This window comes from Malurus melanocephalus, unplaced genomic scaffold (genome assembly GCF_030028575.1).
Source record: "Malurus melanocephalus ecotype Western Australia unplaced genomic scaffold, MMel_1.1 scaffold_135, whole genome shotgun sequence".
NCBI classification, from domain to species: domain Eukaryota; kingdom Metazoa; phylum Chordata; class Aves; order Passeriformes; family Maluridae; genus Malurus; species Malurus melanocephalus.
Genome location: NW_026623367.1, coordinates 908,643 through 929,000, shown reverse-complemented (window position 1 = coordinate 929,000; position 20,358 = coordinate 908,643). Strand labels below are relative to the sequence as shown.

Here is a 20,358-nt window from a genome sequence, read left to right as displayed (position 1 = left end):
TTCTGATAGATCTTCTCTAGGATCTCTATGCAGTACTACAAATAACACCTAATTAACAATGTCAATTAAAGCATTAATGAAAGAATTGCTTCCCGAAGAGTGACACTTAAGTAAGTCTGGTCCAGCAGTGAATAACACAGCCTGTCAATATACTGGATAAACCATCCTGAGCTGAGGATAATAGCAGCTTCCTCAGGAGTTTATTGACTAATAAGGGCAACTATTGATTCAATAAATGGTGTTCTGAGACACTGTTTAGGATCTGCTGCTCTGTTCATATTTCTGTAGTTTGGGTTTAATTACACATGAGAAGCATAGGTGTCAATCAAATAAGTCATGAAATCATGATATTTACAATGTTGTTATCATAGAATAATAGAATTTTAGAATAGCTTGGGTTGAGAAAGAGCTTAAAGATCATCCAGTGCCACCCCTGCCATGGGCAGGGACGCCTTCCACGGTCCCAGAGTGCTCAGGGCTCCGTCCAGCCTGGCCTTGGACACTGCCAGGGATGGCACAACCAAATCTCCACTGTGCCAGGGCCTCCCCAACCTCACAGGGAAGAATTTTTGCCTAATACCCAACTTAAACTTGCCCACTTTCAGATTAAAGCCATTCCTCCTTACCCTAACACTACATGCCCACCCTAAAAGTCCCTTGTAAATGTAATCCTTGAATTAAACCCCTGAAAAAAATGGGTTTCCAGTCCAAATGCAGGTGAAAATCATATTTTATTTATTCTTCATTTCTGGGAGAGCAGTGCATTCTGTTAGACCAGTGTATAATCATATCAGGGGCCTTTCCTTCTTCAGTGAAGTCAAATATGCCAGTTTCTCATTGTTTTTGTCCCAATAGTAGGACAATGAGAGGATTTGTGGGGAAGCCCATGCAAGGAGGAGTCCCATAGACCTGCCCATTCCATCACTGAGAGCAGAGTAAATTCCTTGAAATCTCCCTAGAGTCTTAAAGGCACTCAGGTGAAAATATAACCCAGAAAAACACTGTTAYTAGGTAATAATGTGACAAATAAGAGTGACTTCCCTATGTCTGGGCTTYCTTGTCACCCCAGCTCAAATGCAAGGTCAAGTTTTTTCTTTATATATTTAAACATGAAATGTTATGCACAAAAAGAAACCRTTTGAACTCCATTGGATTCTCAGACACATGAGCAAAATTCACCAATGCCACAGGTTTCTGTCAAGTAAATACCCACATTTTGCTGCAGGACACAGAAACTTAAATTGTCTGAGAGAAAGGCAGCAGCAGCAGCATGCAGGAATTAAAAGGCAGATGGTGGCTGTGTGTTCCCTCTTTATGTCCCTTTGTATATTTATAAATATATCTGTTTGTATATTTATTTGTATAGATAAATAAATAAAAATCTATTTAGCTTTAGAAATATAAATATCTGTTATAATATATAAAATATATGCAAATTGGTATAATAAACAATATAAATATATAATATAAAATATAATATATAATACAATATATATAATATGTAATATATATAAAATATATTATATAATATATAATATATAATATATAACATATAATATAAAAATATAGTATATGTGTAAAACATAGTATATAAAATAGAATATTTATATATAATTCAGTATATAATAATTAATATAGAATATATAATACATAATACATAATGCATAACACATAATACATAATACATAATACATAGTATAACATAAATAAACATATAGCTATATCTGCTTGTGCATATATATATATGCATATACACAAACATATATTTTATATATTTATATAAATATACACATTAATAAATATAGAGAAATATAAGAATATATTAATACACCCACGCATATAATTGCATATGTGTGCATTTCATCCCAACACTCAATAGATGAACTTTGACTTTTTGTTGTAACTCAGGGCACGATGTTCAGTGCAAATCTAATTAACTTTCCACTAGCTTAAGTTATTAGTGAAAATTAGGTTGATRAACAAAGCCTAAAAGCCTGTGCAGACAAAGGTTGTACTGGAACTTTCTTCAGTGCATTAGTTAGGACTCAGATATAGAAATACATGTTAATAAAAGGCTTGTTTGCTCCTACCAATCCAAAAATTAACGTTGTTGGAGAAGTGAATCCCTTCATAATGTCCAAACACAGTGAAATGCAATAATAATTTGGGTACATATAAAANAAAAAAAAAAAAAAAAAAAAAAAACAAAACCCTACATTAATAGGATGTTTTAACTGTTATTACAGATGTCATGAAATTAAAAATTAAATAAAATTTATTTTAACATCAATAGGATAAACTGCTACCTATATTTAGAATGAAATAATGCTATTTTTTATTTCATACTTTTTTAGATTGTAGGTAAAAACCAGCTGCATTTAAAACATTTAAATTTWAAAAATGCCTTTTTTTCTGAGCCATCACTGTAATATGCAGGATGCCAGGAACATCAGACATCCAYCTACTTAATTTAGACCTGGTCTTTCTCCAGAAAGATTTCTGCACGGTTTTAAGGTCAAATTACTCCACAAATGATAAACTAAAACTGGATTTTTATGAGTCAAAGGGTTTGGGGGAGTTTTTCTTGCAGTTTCTTGTGTGGGTCACTGAGAGGCACAGGCTCCTGAGTGAGGTGACCTCACTTAAGGGACAAGATCAGTGCTSCTGGTTGGAGTGGCAGATGCTGTGAAAAACACCAGAAAAGGCAGTGATGAAGGTGTTTGCTCTTTGATCCTCCAATTACCTGATAAACCCACAGATAAAATCCCCACACCACAACCCAACGTGTGTATTCTGAATTCATATTTTAGCAACACATCCTGATTTTAGCAACAAGTTCCTAAATCTGAACTACATTACTGCTAATAAACCAGGGGTTTGGTTGATTTAGGAGGAAAAATGGTCTCTCCATACTTTCTGCAGAGCCATCCCTGTTATTCTGCCAGGAATGTTGAGCAGAGCCACAGCACCGCTGCAGCATCTCCCAGTTCAGTCCCGTGCAGCAGATGAACCACCTTTCCTGCAATGCCAAATGTATTTTTATGTATTTATACATTAATATATATATATATATTTATATATTTAAAGCTATTTTATGGTGTATATATTCTATTTTATTGTGTATATATGCTATGTATTATATATTTTTTCATTATATTTATATACTCTATATATAAATAAATATAAACATATAAAAATATKAATATATAAAAATATAAATATATAAATACGAAAAGATATAAAGTTATAAATWTATAAATGTATAAATATATAAAKATATAAAAGGACATGATGAGGGAACACACAGCCACCATCTGCTTTTGAATTCCTGCAYGCTGCTGCTGCTGCCCTTCTCTCAAACATCATAAGTTTTTGTAACCTGCAGCAAAATATGGATATTTAATGGACAGAAACCCATGGCATTGATGCTTCCATGACATTTGCAAATGCCCAAGAAGTGGAATCACAGGATTTCCTGAGTTGGAAAGGACCCACAAGATTACCCAGTGCAGCTCCTGTCCCTGCGCAGACCCCCCAACAATCCCGCTCTGTGCATCCCTGGCGGTGCTGTCCCAATGCTCCTGGAGCTCTGGCAGCCTCCGGGCTGGGACCATTCCCTGGGGAGCCTGGGCAGTGCYCAGCACCCCTTTCCTACAATCCAGCCTAAATTCTTACATGGGAAATCCTGGGAGCAGCTGGAGTTGGGCAGAGAAGGCAGGAAACCTCAGGAGTTCTCACTGTGAGTTCCAATATTAACCCTCCAAAGTCATGGATGGGTTGGATATGTGGGATTGATTCTGGATAATCCATCCAAAGTCACAGCACAACACCCCTTATGCTTCAGATAGATTTTCTATACTCCCACCATTATTTTCACATTAAACCCTCCTTTTTTTCTGTCTTAAAAGATAAAAAAATCACATCTGATTTACTTGAGAGGAGACACAGAAATCAGTGACTTTAAAATTATGTGACTTATAAAATAAAAAATTGCATTTTAAGCTGTGCTGAAAAGCCTCCTATTATTGTTTTATTTCCTTAGATGTTTTCTCCTCTCCCATAGGATCAAAACCAATTTTTGCTTGGATTTTACTTTTACTAAAAACCTCACATAATTTGGTGAAGGTTTTTCCCATCCTTAATTAACATTTGACCATCGGGGTTGAAAGAGAAACAACCTAAAGCCCTGTGGCCGCTCCAGAGGGTGCAGAGCCAAGCTGATGTGAACATTTAACCTGCTGTGGTGGTCAGTGAAATGCTGGAAATGTTTTTTTTTCCTGTTTTCTGGGCCGGTGTCAGGGATTGGCAGCAGCTCCACTCGGTGCCTGTGCCTGGTGCAGCAGCTCCACTCCACGGCTCAAGGCAGCTCCTCCTGCTGCATCCCCAACCCAGCCAGAACCCACCCAGGAGTCAGGAAAATCTGATTTCGGTCCAGTTCGGATTAAACATTRAGCTCAGGGGGTGGGAGGTTAGTTTGGCACCGTTCCAACTCTTTCGTTTGGGAGAACAAAGGAAAGGGAAAGGAAGATTTCTAATGTAAACCCAAAGATTTGTCATTGCCCACTGTAACAATTGTGATTTTAGGGTACTAATCAGYGTGAATTTTAGCACAATGTTTTGGAAATGTGTGAATCTTTCTTGTTTCAGAACCTTCCCCTTGTCTAAAAAATAAATTTTAAAAAATCCACAATAAAGCTCCTACATGTGTTTTTCTTGTCCTTCCTACAGTATGACGAAACTTCATGATATTTAACAAAACAATGCAATCACCATCTTCTAAAAACCCCTTTCCATTCATAAATACACAGGACTGATACTGAAATAAAGATTTTAGACTTGCAGTTCTTCTCAGAGATCTGCTACATCCATTCCTCTCATGGGAGTCAAACTCTTATCAAAATTAAATTGCAATCTGTTTCAGGACTGAATTAATTATTTTTATTCTTCTAATTTCAGGCTGGGAAGTGGATAATTTGGGGCAAACCCATGCAGGTAAGAATCAGTTGTGCTGCCTACATTCTTGGAACCTCTGTTCCCAAAAATTGTGTGCACATGATAATATCAGATTATTAAAAAGTTGTTTGTGTATAAAACATATTGACAATGATACATGTACTTAACTGTTTTATTTGCACAGAAAATGAAATTAAAAATCTCATAAGTCTGTGCAAATCAATGTGATTTCACCTGAAGACACAAAATTAAGGTATTTTGCTTAAACCAAGTGCTCTTTGTTATTGATGCATGAAAATAATTTTTCATTAATTCTCTGAAAACTGATMATATTTAAATGCCTGTGGATTATAAATGTAAAGTCCTAAAGATACAATATCTGACTTCTATAATTTTACAATAAACTTCACCCCAGTTTGATTCTATGTGTTTTTAGCTCTAAATTTAGAGGTTACGCTTTCATTTAAACTCTCAAGTAAACCTCTGTTGACTTCCTGAGAAGACAGCACCGAGTATTTATTGCCTTTGGGCCTGATCTAAAGAAATAAAAATCAATTGCACTCCATTCACTGATTTCCACAGAGACCAGTTTGGGCCCTAATAGAAAACACAATCAAAAAAATTCATACCCAATTTCCACTTTTCTAGGTGATTATGACCTGCTGGAAAGCACAGCCCAGTCCCTCTTAGGTAAGAAACACAACCATGTTTTTTGGTTTTTTTTTCTTCTCTCTTTTTATTTACCTCTCTTAAAAAGAAAGCTGTGAGCTTTTTCCCTCTGCCATTTTGCAATTATTTTCTAATCAGTTCTAATTGTTATGACATATTTTCTGCTCTGTTACTTTTAACAATATTATGAAAATTTATTCCTCCTCCATTAAGCCTTGCAATCCAGAAAGTGTTCTGCTATAAATTATATCGACCTGCTTAGCAATAATTACTAAATGGTGTTAAAGAAAGTCAACACCATGATTCAGTGCTTTTTTCCCCCCCAGAAAACTAGAGATGAATGTGCAAGGGTAATTTACCAAAATTTGGCAAGTAATGCAATGTTCTTAAATGAATGCTGTGATTAAAGAGATATATTCTGCTGCATGGATGGTGAACAGATCCTCTAAAATAAGGTTAAAGATAAGGTTATGGAGACTAAACTGCTCCAAGAATGCAAAGCAGCACAACCTTAATAGCTGAAAACCAAACCCAAACCTTGGAAATTTCTGCCTGTTTTGGTCAAGGTGCAACTGAAACTCCAAAAAGTGTGGTAATTTGGTGAATAGAGGATGTTCCTTTGTACCGGAGAGGAAGAAGTGCAGCAGCAGCCCAACCCTAATTTTTTTMGGAAGGCCACTGAGCTTTGAGAAAAATAATGGGGCTTTAAAGGAGCCCCAGGGGGCTGTCCCATCTCAGTAACTTTGTAGGAAAATGAGTATCAAGAGATTCTTTCTTCTTCTGCCCCCAACTTTTCATTCCCAGTAGGGTTTAAAGCCTAAGTGTGTCAGTGAAGTAATTTGGGAGCTGCTTCTTACATGAAATTAGCAAAAAAAAAAAAAAAAAAAGAATATTTAAGCAACTATTCACTTAAAATTAAAATTATAAACCAGGATTGGAACAATTAATAGACAGAGGAATGTCAGGAGCTCTGAATTCACCAACTGCGGTCACCCTGGGCATCTGGAGATGTAAATGAGCATCTTGCCATGAAGGTAGAGGTGGGAGAGAGATTCCCACTCCGTATTCCCAGTTTTCTACAGACCCTTCCCATAAAGTCACTCTCAATTCAGAGCCTAGGCTTGAAGATAAACGAGTGGGATGTGTGCTATCTGTCTTTCCATGGGTAATAATGGCTATTTTAGATATCCCATGGTATCCTGATATGGCTTCCAACATCTGGACAAAAAAAAATCTCGTTAGCCTGGTGTTTTCTCACCAGCCCCATGCCTGTGCCTCAGATACAGACCATTAAAATACCACAAAGTGCYCATTTTATAGCACTGGGCTTCCCCTGTAGCCCCCTGGAAAAGAGATGTCTCCATCAAAGCTGTATTCCTGGGATGCCTTTCAGAATCACTTAGGGAAATGGACATTTGGCTGATTCCTGGTTTAGGAACCCAGTTGAGAATGAAATTTTTGGTGGCCTGGAGACTCTGAATATACTCATTAAATACTTCTTCTCTCCAGTGACCAACTGCAGTAGCAGCCATCCATCGATTGAACAACTGGATCATAAAGATGCCATTAAATTCCAATAATGAAATCCCTGGATAGGCAGACAAACAATGTTTTCAGTGGAACTGTGGGATTTTCTTTACTCCAGTAGGAGGGAGGGGATGTCTTGGGGTTTCATCAGATGATTTTACATTCCCACCTGCCTTTGGCACAGGGGACATCAGCAGGAACTGCACTGAGGATGGTTGGTCCGAGCCTTTCCCTCATTATTATGATGCCTGCGGATTTGATGAGAATGAAACAGAGTCCGATAACCAGGTGGGAATTAATCTCATAATTAAARACAAATTAAGGAGGGTGGGGTGGAGCAGCAGGCTGCTTTTTGTCCAGCCTCTGGTCATGYTCTGCTTTGACAGCAATTAGAATAAACAACCAGATGTATATGGGTGTAAAAATGTGAGAAGTGAGATCTGAGTCCTTCCTGGCCCTATACTGAGTATTTACAGAAGGGGAGCTTTTACTGTTGGTGCAGCTTGAACCATGGACTAACTCCAAATTCTCCCCCTGCTAATAAAGAATTCCCTACCCAACTATTTTTTTTTCCCCAGATACATGCCCAGGGATTAAAACAATACCCTTTTTAGCTCATCCAAAAAAAGTAACTTCATGGTATGTAAACCCAGACACAGAGCAGAGCTCTGCTGTACAGTGTGATCTCAGAGAAACCAGGCTGTTCAAGACCCAAATCCTGCCTGTTTCTCCCTGCATGTTGGCATGTGTGGGGCTGTGGATGAACCCTTTAACCCGTTTTTTTGCCTCCCAAGGATTACTACTATCTGTCTGTGAAGGCTCTGTACACGGTGGGATACAGCACTTCCCTGGTTTCCCTCACCACTGCCATGGTCATCCTGTGTCGTTTCAGGTGAGTGGGGTCATGAGAAATGAGCTGATCAGTCAGTGCAGGAAGGAAAATGGAGCTCATTGGCTCCAAAGAGGGTAAAAATTTTGTCTCACCAGATGTAGAATCAGAGGGAGAAAGCCCTTTCATTGAACTGCTCCCCCAGCCTGGACACACTCCAGAAGTCACATTTCAATAGAGGGTAAATGCAGCAGGAGAAGCTGTGGTTCTGGTTTAGGAAACTTCAGAAGCTGCATTAAGATGATTCTATTGTCTGTTTTACGCTTCTCTGCATCCTTTTAAAAGAAAAACCCCAAATCCTCCTCTTGCTCAGGTTTAGGGTCAGTACTAACCTCRGTCCTGGCTTAGAATGTTGCTGTCCTTAGCACCAAGGTGCTCTGGCTAAGCGTGTTCAGACCCAGTGATATTTCTATGAAATAAAGCTATTTTCTTCTTTATTTCTCCTTTTCCCCCCATCTCTTTCTCTTCCCTCTCCAGGAAGCTTCACTGCACTCGGAATTTCATCCACATGAACCTCTTTGTTTCATTCATCCTCCGTGCAATATCTGTGTTCATTAAAGATGGGGTTCTCTATGCCGAGCAGGATGGCAACCACTGTTTCATCTCCACAGTGAGTAAAACCAAAAACAAGGCCTTTTCCTTCTTTTTTTTTTTTTTTTTTTTTTTTTTTTCAGCATGAGATGACAAAAAGCAGCCAGGCAGGCAGCAGTCTGTGGGGTATCACGAGCTGAGAAGAGTTGTTGGGAGAAAGGGTAGCTTGTGGTTGACTTTTCTCCCAGTTGGCAGCCAGAGTGGGTGTTTCGTCTCATGTCATCACCAGTGTCCTTCAGGACAAACCCACGGGTTTTGTTCTGGCTCTGCCCTGATCATTTCTCTCTTGCACAGATCTGCTCGGTGACAGGTGGGATGAGAGCAGGCACGAGCAATTTCCTTCCTCTGAAGGTCTGTTTTTTGTCAGAGGCTCATTTGTTCTGGATCTCAGGCAGAGTCATGTGTAAGCAGGGTGACCATTCAAACACAGAGAATACACCTGATGGTCACACTCGAAGAAAATCATCAGCATTTCCCATTCCTTTGTCTCTGAAATGTGTAGTTTCATGCAAAGCACTCTTTCACTGGTGCATTTAGCTCTACAAAATAGGATCTGTAAATCCTATTTCCTTTCACATTTAAGGCCAGTATTTGATATGATAAATCATCTTGCTGGGTRTAATTATGACAGAATTAAACTGAATTCTCCTTTATCCACCCAATTGTGAGCTGAATTCCCTGTGAGTCATTTCCACAAGGCAAATGCAGCTGTGTAGTTTCTTCGTCAGCCTTTTCTTTGTCATTGAAACTCTTTTCTCTTCATTTTTTCCATGGTAGAGCTGAAGCCATGTCAGGTCTGCAGTTTGTTCATGCCACTCTTCCAATGGTGGCATCTGCCTCTTTGGAAACAGATGAAAAGCATGAAACATGTTATAATAAAGCATAAAACACGTTAAAATCAGACATTTTATSGCCAGACATTCAGCCCTGTTAGAGCTTCCACAAGCTCTAGAAAAAACTCGACATCTGATGGTTTGAACACCTCGGTTATAGATTTGGTCCAGACAATGAAGTTAAAGTGGGAATCAGTCAAAACTGTCATCCTTCACTGCCTCCAGCAAGAGCTTCCATTTTATCCACTGATTCTGCTCTGATTTGTTGGAAAATCTTGCTTTTGTAGGACTAATGCCATCACACTGGGGTGCAGCACTGGAAAGACCAGYGTATCCTGTTTTCACAGGGTTATCCACCTAAGGCTTTTGGCACAGAATCACAAAATCATGTAGGTCAGAAAAGCCCCCTAAAACTGAGTCCACGCTTTCCCCCACCACTGCCAAATCCACCCTAAATCCCATCCCCAAGTGCCACATTTACATGTMTTTTTAACGCCTCCAAGSACGGTGACTCCRCCACCAACCTGGACACTGTTCCAGWATYTGACRACCCATCAGTGAAGAAATTGTTCCCAATATCCAATCTAAACCTCCCCTGGTGCAATGTACGACWATTTCCTCATGTCCTATTGTTTGYTRCCTGGGAGAAGAGACTGATCTTTCTGCCGCCTTCTGTCAGGGAGTATAGAGAGAGATAATGTCCTTCCTGAGGCTCCTTTTCTCCAGGCTAAACAAACTCAGTTCTTATTTATAATTATTATATTTTATTTTKATTTYATTTTTCRTTTTTCCATAGTTTGCTYCTTCCCCCTCCTGTCAATGCATGAAAGCTTCTGTCATTTTTCACAGCTGATCACTCAGCCTCCTTTTCTCTCACACTTTACTTCCTTAGTTTGCTCCTTCCCCTTCTGTCAATGAATGAAAATTTCCATCACTTTTCACAGCTGATCACTCAGCCTCCTTTTCTCACATTTTACTTCCGTTTTCTGTCCTTGAGTGACAAAACTGATGATGGATGGCAAGGAAGTACAATTCCCAGCTGCCTACAGGAAGGTCCATCCTTCCAGATCCCATTCTCGGGGCTTTCCACAGCCATCCTGCCATTTCACATCCTTCRCTGGGTTTCTTGGTACACTATTGGATTATTTTCCTCCCTGCACTTAATCTTTGGAGAGGGCTTAAGCCCAGCAGTCAGTGTTCACTGGGGTTCTGAACTCTCAGCAATGCAGGATATGCTCAAGCTGCTCTGCAGGAGCTCCTTGAACACTTCCCAATGGTGAAATTGGCTTCTTCCCCATTCAGGCTTTGCTGTCTAAGTGATACCTCACATTTTTCCCAATCTTTAAAACTTTTGCCACTAAAAGTGTGTAATCCCAATCCCAGCTCTTTCCCCTGAGGGATTTGGAAAGGCTAAAAGCTTTTTTTTCTCTTAGAAATAACTTTGCTCTTCTTGATTCTCTGCAGGTGGAATGCAAAGCAGTGATGGTGTTTTTCCACTACTGTGTCATGTCCAACTACTTCTGGCTGTTCATTGAGGGGCTGTACCTTTTCACTTTGTTGGTGGAAACCTTCTTCCCTGAGAGGAGATACTTCTACTGGTACACCATCATCGGCTGGGGTACGTGGCATTTCTTGTCTCAAATGTGTCCTGGTGACTCCACAATCCATCTGCTATTTCCACGTGAGAGTTTCAAAGTAGAATTTTAGTTTTTGTGCTGAAGAGCTGCCACAATCCAAACTGCTTTTGGRAAAAAAAAAAAAAARAGGTGCTTTTTTTGCTTTTTTTGTCTAGAGTTGAACTCAAATCTGGAGGACACCATGTCTCTTGCAGAGGTGTAATCTACAACAAAAAATTGCCTTCTACAAACTATGATCTTAACATCGAGTACTTCAGCTTAATCAAATCTGCAAGGCTAAGYCCAGTCCATTTCCTAAGGCTTCATTTGTGCTTTTCTTCCAGATAATAACTAAATTGAAAATACATCCAAAGGGKATTCACATCTGCTCATCCTACCTGGATGGGAAATAAGAAACAAGATTTATTTCAGAAAAACCAGTTAAAGGATGATAACCAGTGTAATTATTTTTCATTCTGGTCTTCTGGAGATAAATTGATCCCTGTGACGTGTTAATTCAAGCAGTTCTTTGCTGATGTTTTTGTGCAGAAGATGATGAATGCAGAMGAATGCATTCATTTAAAATATTCCCTGAGAAGGTTAAACTCGATTTTTATACTTACAGACATTTCTGAAATAATTAGAAATAATCCTGTATATTCATTTGTAAAGTCTGCACACAAATCCCATGCCTTAAACTATTTCTCTTTGAGAAAAACATCTTTATGCAGCCTGAACCTTAAAGTAATCCACAGCTGGTCTTGTTTTTTCTCTTGTGAAGTAGCTGCACACAAACCAAAATTTTCATTTCCTGGCAAAAACTCCCTACAGGAGGGAGAAAAATTGTTTGGAGAAGGTAAAGAGAAGGTGTGAAGAGAAAGAAGTGAACAAATCATGAATAATCTACACCATAAAAAAAAGCTGATGTAAAAGGATGGTTACTAGAAAGGTTTTAGGGAAAGAAACTGCTGGAAGGAGTCCTCACAGTTCCTTTTGTACCATCCACAACTGTATAATCAGAGAAATAGATCAGAGAAAAGTGTGCTTGCAAGGAGAAATTGGGAGTTACAYACACAAAAATCTGACCATTACAAAAGAAAGCAACAGAAAATCACAAATTGTCAAATCTTTGTAATMGGAACATAAATCAGAGGTTGAGGTCCTTTAATTAAATTTGCACAATTTTCACATGTGTAGATTTGTCTGAATGTGAGAATACTGTAAAATATCATGCATTAGCTGACTTTAATTTTTTTAATCAGTCTTTGAAATGAATGTACTACTCTGATTATTTCTGCAATGCAGCCTGTTTGAGTTGAGTACCATAAATAACATCTGTCTGTTCCATTTATAGACTTCATGGAATCATGGAAAGCTTTGTGYTTGAAGKGACCTTAAAGTTSATCTCATTCCATCCCCTACCATGACAGGGAYACCTCTCACTGTCCCAGGGTGCTCCCRGCCCCATCCAGCCTGGCCTTGGACACTKCCAGGGATCCAGGGGCAGCCACAGCTGCTCTGGGCACCCTGTGCCACCCTCTCAGGGAAGGATTCATCGCAAYATCCCATCTGTCCCCACTCTCTGACAGTGGGGAGCCATTCCCTGTGTCCTGTCCCTCTATCACTTGTCCCCAGTCCCTCTCCAGCTCTCCTGGAGCCTCTTTAGGCCCTGGAAAGGGCTCTGAGCTCTCCCTGGAGCCTTCTCCAGGTGAGCAGCCCCAGCTCTCTCAGCTTTCCTCTGCAGTAAAGGGGCTCCATCACTTGGAGCATCCTCATGACCTCCTCTGGATTCATTGCTGCAGGTGCCTGTCCAGATGGTGTTGGCTGTCCTGTACCTGGGCACAACACTCCAATCACTTCCTATTCAAAACAGCATTATTAATACTCATTAATACCTCTCCAGATGTGGGTTGTTTTTTTTTTGGTTTTTTTTTTGGTTTTTTTTTTTTTTTTTTTTTAAATACAACTATTTTCTCAGCTCCTGCATGTTTCAGTTTGACTCACAGTTCCCCTGACCTGGTGGGAGCAATTGTCACTTTGCTAAGCCAACCAAAGCACTTCCAGACTCTGGGTTTAATCCATGGAGGGCAAAAGCTGCCCCTCAGCTCAGAGCTGGTGGGGAGGGAGCTGCCCTGAAGCACCATAAAACAGAGCTCAGCACTTTGCAGCATCTGGATGTTGATCTGTTTCTTCAGATGTGCTGAGATGTCAGAGTCCTCATTTGATTAATGACATCTACATATGGCTGTGTTGATCCAGGTGGTTTTTCCTTCCTAAATCTGCAATATTCTGGTAAATTCTCTGGAGAGACTGCTGTCCTCCTGAGCTCCCTCCTAATCCCTGCTCCTGACTCAGGGCAGCCCAAGTCAGCAAGAAAACATCTCTTCTCGGCCTTTGAGTCTTGACTGTTTTCTCATGTTCCTCAAAAGCTTGAAAAGAAAGTGATGAACAGATAGAAATCTTTGATGTAAAGAGAAGTAGTGTGGGTATGTGTACGTTCATAGACCAGATGGTTCAAAGCTCCCAGCTGATCTGAAATGTGGGGTTTTTAACTATATTTTTATGACACATTTAGTTTAATTCTGCCTTCCTGCGCATTTTACAAATTTGCAGCCCTGTTCATAGCATGCAAAATTATATGGAGGAAATCAATGGGAACTAAATTAAACATGAGACCCATGTTTCATAGAATCATTGAGTCACAGCAGTTTGGATTGGAAGAAACCTTAAAACTCATCTCATTCCAAACCCCTGCCATGGGCAGGGACACCTTACACCATCCCAGGCTGCTCCAAGCCCCGTCCAACCCAGCTTTGGACACTTTCAGGGATCATGGGGCAGCCACAGCTTCTCCAGGCAAATATTTGATATTTCAAGGTTAATTCAATAAAACTAAAATCAAAGTTTGATATTTTAAAGTTAATTTAAACTACTTTAAGGCACAAATATCTCAATGTTTTCCAGATGTTCACCTGTGAGAAAAGGAGACTTCAACTGAAATTAAATATGCATGATTTCTTTTCCCCAAAGCCTGTCATTTTATTTCTTTTATATCATTTTCCTTTCAAATTCTTCTTTATATACTTATTTAAAAGAGGAAGGCTCCATCAGTCACCCAGGTCTAACAGGGCTATTTTTATTTCTGATGGTGGGAATATGATTTGACAGAGAYTCATCTAAGTGGGTTCAAACGAGTGACTAATTAATGTGACATCAACACAGCCTTGCAAAATTTCTGAAATATAATTGTTCCCATCAACTCATAACAGTTCACTGCTGGGAGCTGGGGTTATCAAGGTTCTTGKTTTTTTTTTTTGCTTTATAGCACTTTATTTTTCCAGTGGTGCCTGAATAGATGTCAGCAGTTCCTTAGTCAAAGATTTTATTTACCATGCAAGAGACATCCAACTCACCCAGAGCTGTCTTGCACAAATGATTTATTTCATACAAGTATTTCCACTGAAAATATCACACTTTCAGGATTTTCCGGAGAAAAATAAATTCAGGTTTCTCAGTGGGTTCTTACTGTTTTAATTAAATCTGCATTTTGCGTGCATATTTTGAAAGTGAAGAAATGTCTGAAATAGGAATTAAATCCTTACTCCAGTATTCTCTTTTAGGAGTCTGTCGTTTTGTTTGGGCATTTTTTGTAATTAAAAAAATTAAATATTCCTGGGAGCAAAGGAAACTTCTCCTCTATGGATTTGTCTTGRTTGAATAAGTAAAGAAAAAACAGTTGTTTACAGAGTAAAAGCAAAAATGCAACGTATGTAAATCATTTACAACAAAACCACAGAAGAAYATGAAGAATCCAATAATGCCTTTCCAGCTCAACATCTGGGGCTGCAATCATTGCAGGATTACAGTAGCTGTAGACATGGATGTGGSTGATTCTGTTCTTCCCAGGCTTTGTTTTATTTGTCATGCAGCAAGATGTAGTAAAACATTGAGCAACAATAACCTGAAACTGCATCTTTGTTTCCTGTTATCACTTTTCTTCTGCAATCGCATCCCTGATTGAGAGGAATGCTTCTAGAGCTCTGAATTAATATAATAAATTGCATTATCTCACGTACAAGTGCTGTTAAGGAAAAGAACCTCAGTGGAGAGGTTGTGTGAAATGCTCATTGCTGAATATCGAGTGTGTCTTGTCTATTAATGGTGTCACTGTTTGTCCCCTGCAGGTACCCCAACAATCTGTGTCACCGTCTGGGCAGTGCTGAGGCTCCAYTTCGATGACACCGGGTAGGTGTTGCTGCTGGGAAAGGATTTTGTGTGCAGGTGGCACCAGGGCAGGGCTGAGAACGCAGAGTCACAGAGCCACAGAGTCACTGGGAAGGACCTGCAAGATTACCGAGCCCAACCTGTGACACATCCCCACCTTGTCCCCAGCCCAGAGCACTCAGTGCCACATCCAGGCATTCYTYRGRCACCTCCAGGGGTGGGGATTCCAAACTTCCCTGRGCAGCCCCTTCCAACGCCCAACAACCCTTCCGGTGAAAAAATTCTTCCTGATGCCCCCCCTGAATCTCTGAACAAGAGGCCATTTCCTCTTGTTCTATTTTCTCCTTCCATTTTTGACACCAATTTGTGCACAAAGGTAATTTAGATCCCATGTTAAAGTTATTTCCTGTTCATAAAGACTCACAGTTTGATGTCTGTGCTACCAGTGCCCTGGTGAAATTCCTAAAGGAAGATGTAGGTGTCAAACACATAAACCTGCAGCTGACCCCATTCCCTGCTCCATTAAATCAGCAGTCCAGAATGTGGTTTGTCTCACCCTACAAGAGCTGTGAGTTGAACCTCATAATTCCCTGCTTCATTGCCTTCATCTTCCTCCACAATCAGTGGGAAAGAACTCAGCTTAGAAATTACTGTAGAAATTCCTATTGSAATGAATGAAATCTGCACCAAACATTGCTGAGCTTTGATTTACCAGAGCAATTAGAAGTTTATCTTCACACTGAGGAGTATTTTCCATGACTCTTGCAGGGAAGAYGAGTAGGGGTGAGACAAAAATCCACATCCTGTCTCCTATGTGAAAAAAAAAAAAAAATCAGTTTCAGGAAGAATTCAAAAGGATAGGTTCTTCCCAAATTGTCTCTTTTGAAGAGAAAAAAAAAAAGCTTCAAATATCCCGTACTGTGTTCTTAAGGACCAGAAGGAAAAGCTGCTCCCACAGATGGACCTGCATATTTTGGGAGTCAGTGTCTGCTCTGATAGAGCAGCACATGTGGCAGGTAGGAAAGAATGTGTCTGGATACCCTGAAAATACAAACTCAGCAATGCTTTTTTTCATGAGAGCTATGTCTGAACTTGGTAAAATGTTAAAAAAATGAGGGAGGCTGGGTAAAATTTCAAAATTCAGTGGTTCTTTGAAAACACAGAATTGAGGGAAAGGCTTCATACACAAATCCCATTTCCAAGTCATTGAAWGCTTTAATTTTGCCTAATACTGGACACACCTGGATCCACAATTTGCACAAAACTCTTTGTTCTGTCAGGTTTTCTTCATCCTTGTTTCCAGACTCTCTCTGGAAAGCACATAAAGCCTTTCCTCCACTGGGGATGCCAGTRCTTTGACCCAATGTTCTATTTTGACATTAATACAAATTAAATCATTTATTTCCATGCAAAACAAGCCAGGAACTCCTGTTGTGCCATTATTACCATTACAACGTTGGTCCTAAAAGCACTAATTTCTCTTACGAGTCCAAACAGCCCTTGCATTTTGCAGGTAGGGAGAATCTCTTGCAGAACAGAAAAGAAGAATAAAAAAAAAACAACCAAACCCGTTCCTTTTAATAATAAAAAAAAAAAAGCAAACACATTTCTTTGGAATAAAAAAAAAAACTGAAACCATTCCTTTCGAATAAAAATCAACCAAAACCATTCCTTTTATTTAGAGAAGCTATTTAGCATGCAAGACATTTAGACAGATTCTAGCTGAGAGTCTCAGTGGTTACTTTTTAAAAATCAGCAAGCCTTGTTCTGGGAGAGGGGGAGAACCCAGCATGAGCCTGAAAACACRGCAGAAATTACTGAACTGGAAAACCAGAGTGGCAAAGGGACTGAAATCCAGGCTTGGAGCCTGAGTCCCCCCTGCCTGTCCCTTACAAAACTGGCAGAGCTCCCTCTACTTCAGCTCCTGACTTCCATCGCTGTCGTGACGGGATTGAGGAGACAAATGCAGTTCTCTGTCCATCCAGAGCTCTGATTTAATGGAGTTATTCCAGACGTGCAGCTGAGATCAGGTTCTGGCCTTTTCAAATGGAAATCACATCCCTTCCCCAGCCCCTGGCTGCCTTCCCTTCATCCRTCCTGGAGAAGAGTCCTGCCTGTCTCACCTGCGCTGTAGGGAAGTATTTGACAGAAATTAGGAGCCYGTTTACAAAAAAATTCTGACTCTTTTATTGACCATTCCCACTTCCTTWCCTGAGGAGGAGATGGTGGCTCCTTCCACCACTTTTATCCTATAGATGCCACAGGGACTGGATGAAAAAATCCTTGAAAAAAACCTCTGTGTGAACTTGATCTGATTCGTTGACATCTGTAAGGTGGAGCTTGGGAATTGAGCTCGCTGGGGACACATCCTGTACAAACACAGGAGAAGGTCTAAGAAGGTGAGAGAAAAGAAGCAGAGGAAATATCTAAGAAGAATAAGAATTTGTAGGGGATAATTTATCACCCTAGAGTACACATTTAAAAATTTAAAATACCTCAGTGTGGAAAAAAAAAACCAACAAAACAGTCTTCAATCTGTCCCAAGAAGATTTTAGGACAATTAGCTGGGCTGTTGGTGTCTACAATCCAGGTAACTGGAACTAGAGGAGGTGGATTCCTGTTCCTTTTAATTTTTCATTCCTACCCAGRCAAATTGTCCTACATCAATATCTATTTGTACAGCTAAATGAATGTGAGAATTTGCCCAGGTTCTTCCAGCACTGGTCAATTCAGTAAAGAATTCAGGGTARAATTTAATGTCCTTTATAAGGAGGTTGAGCTCTGTAAATAATGGGTAATTTTCAGTAGACAACACCTAATTTATAAACGTATATTAGAATTTAAAAGATAGTTGGTGATTTTAAGTGCACACAACTGATCACAGAAAAAAACCCTGATTTCCAGACTGTGGGTAAGGAGTTCCCTCTGAAAATTTATACCCTTTCAAATATTTTAGGTTGGGCATCCAAAGTGAGGTGACTCAGAAATATTAATTTGCACTTGAAAATCTCATTCATCATACAGATAGATTTGTGGGGATTTCAAGTTTCTATGCTTTGCAAACAGAAGCAAAAAATACATATTTTTTTCTGTAAATTTGGCACYGCACCTCTAAATTTTCTCACTTCTCACCAGCTGTGCCACGCACATACTTATTGTTGGTTTTATGGGAATCCAATAAAATATTGTTCATCTGAAATTAATAAATATTGTTTAACTGAAAATAATTAATATTTTTCAACTGAAAATAAAAGTTTAACTGAAACTTATAATCCAGGCATCACTCAGCCATTTGGGATTTCTCTTACATGCATTTTGATGATGGGATTTCAGCTCACTTTTACACACATGTGGTTTTCTTTAAAGTAAAGATTTTCACTTTTCCCCAGATACCACCACAGAACCATTTAAATGACACACAAGGTGCATTAGCTCTCATGAGACCAAGTATGTTTTATCCCTTTATGTTCTTCCCAATATTTCTTGGCATCTGACAAATGCACCATGACAGCCTCTGCTGAGACTTTGGCTCTTTTCCCACTGGGAAGGAAAASCTCCTTCTCAGAGCTGCAGGTACAAAGCAGAAAGATTTCTGTGATTTTTATATTTTCTAGGGGGAAAAAATCAGGGGAAGAAAGCAGGGACAAATGAAAGACAATTTTTCATTTACAACCAAATAATAGAAGTTTTAAAATAGATGTGAAGAAATAATTCTCAATAATAAATACTACTCTTTATAATAGTGCAGCAGGGGCTGGAAAATAAGATTATTTTCATTGTTATTGATTTTTTAGCTCTAAAGATGTATCTTAACATTAAAACCCTATATGGACAYGGGCCCTATATTTGAATGTCCAAATACAGCTGTGTGAAATCAACTTCTGCAGAATCCTTTGGTGATTGCAGAGAAAGATTTTAAATGCTGAGGTAGAAATGTCATTTTATTCRTGATTACTCACTAGCCACATGCCAACAAAGGAGCTGACCCCAAATATTGTCTGGTATTTCATCCTTCTCAGATGAATCMTTGATAAGACTCGCAACCCAATGAGTGGAAAATCATTCCCATCTGTGAATACAGCCAGGATCCTGGTGTACTGGAAACGTGAAAGAATCCTTGTATCAGGGTCAGAAATGCACATTCACATCTACAAACCCTGGAAAAGTAAATAAGACATCAAACTTTGGAATAACCATCCCAAAACCCCATCCTCTGACGTTTTGTTTCTTTTTCTRAGGACAACTTTACTGTTATGTTGTAGACACAGAAACACACTTAGAAGGTTTTTTTCCAGAATATCTAAGCTGTTTARTAAGAAGTACCATTGAAACTGCCACAAAATTATTTATTTTGCTTTCAGATGGCTGTGGAAAGGCTGTAAAAGAAGCTGCAATAAGACAAACTACAGAATTACTGCTTTGAATTTAGATAAAATAATTTAGCTACGAAACCCATTTCCCACATTCTGCATCCTTGGAAACAGTTRTAATTTCATTAATTTATTTGTTGTATTTTTTTTTTCTTTCCTTCTCTTTCCTTGATGGCCGCAGCTGCTGGGACATGAACGACAACACTGCCTTGTGGTGGGTGATCAAGGGTCCYGTGGTTGGGTCAATCATGGTGAGTAGCACTTGGAGCTGACACTTCCTCAGCTCCCCTGAAGATGAATAACCAATTGTCAACATCTTCAAATACTTCACAAACTACGTTCCATCCCTGTGCTGGATTGGTGGGCAAATTCTCTAAATTTCCATCATTTTCCACCCACAATGCTGAGGAATCCCATTGTTGAGGAGAAGGCTAAATGATGGAGCAATTGCCTTCTGCAGTTGATTAAGCACAGACACAAATGCCATAATTCAGATCATAGAGCTCTGGAATGTTTGTCTGGGGCTGGCAGATTTGTCTTGGGATGGATGGAAATCCTAAGGGTGCCATTTGGGGTGTCAGAAATCCTGTGCCATTTGGGGCATCAGCTGAAGGCCAAGCGGGACAATCCAGGGTGAATAAAACAACAAAAAAATGTCAGTGRCCAGGAAAATGTTTTCTCCATCT

At 39.4% G+C, this 20,358-nt stretch overlaps 1 protein-coding gene across 3 annotated transcripts in view; it reads left to right on the top strand.

Moving 5' to 3' along the window:
* ADCYAP1R1 (ADCYAP receptor type I) overlaps window positions 1-20,358 on the top strand; it is a 138,005-nt gene that overhangs the window by 93,900 nt on the left and 23,747 nt on the right. For all 3 annotated transcript variants that reach the window (XM_057370877.1, XM_057370876.1, XM_057370878.1), the window contains exons 6-13: window positions 4,957-4,992; window positions 5,602-5,643; window positions 7,334-7,437; window positions 7,944-8,041; window positions 8,516-8,648; window positions 10,927-11,080; window positions 15,263-15,323; window positions 19,854-19,923. In XM_057370877.1, the coding sequence (XP_057226860.1) occupies window positions 4,957-4,992; window positions 5,602-5,643; window positions 7,334-7,437; window positions 7,944-8,041; window positions 8,516-8,648; window positions 10,927-11,080; window positions 15,263-15,323; window positions 19,854-19,923 (698 nt within the window). The remainder of the gene's footprint in view (window positions 1-4,956; window positions 4,993-5,601; window positions 5,644-7,333; window positions 7,438-7,943; window positions 8,042-8,515; window positions 8,649-10,926; window positions 11,081-15,262; window positions 15,324-19,853; window positions 19,924-20,358) is intronic.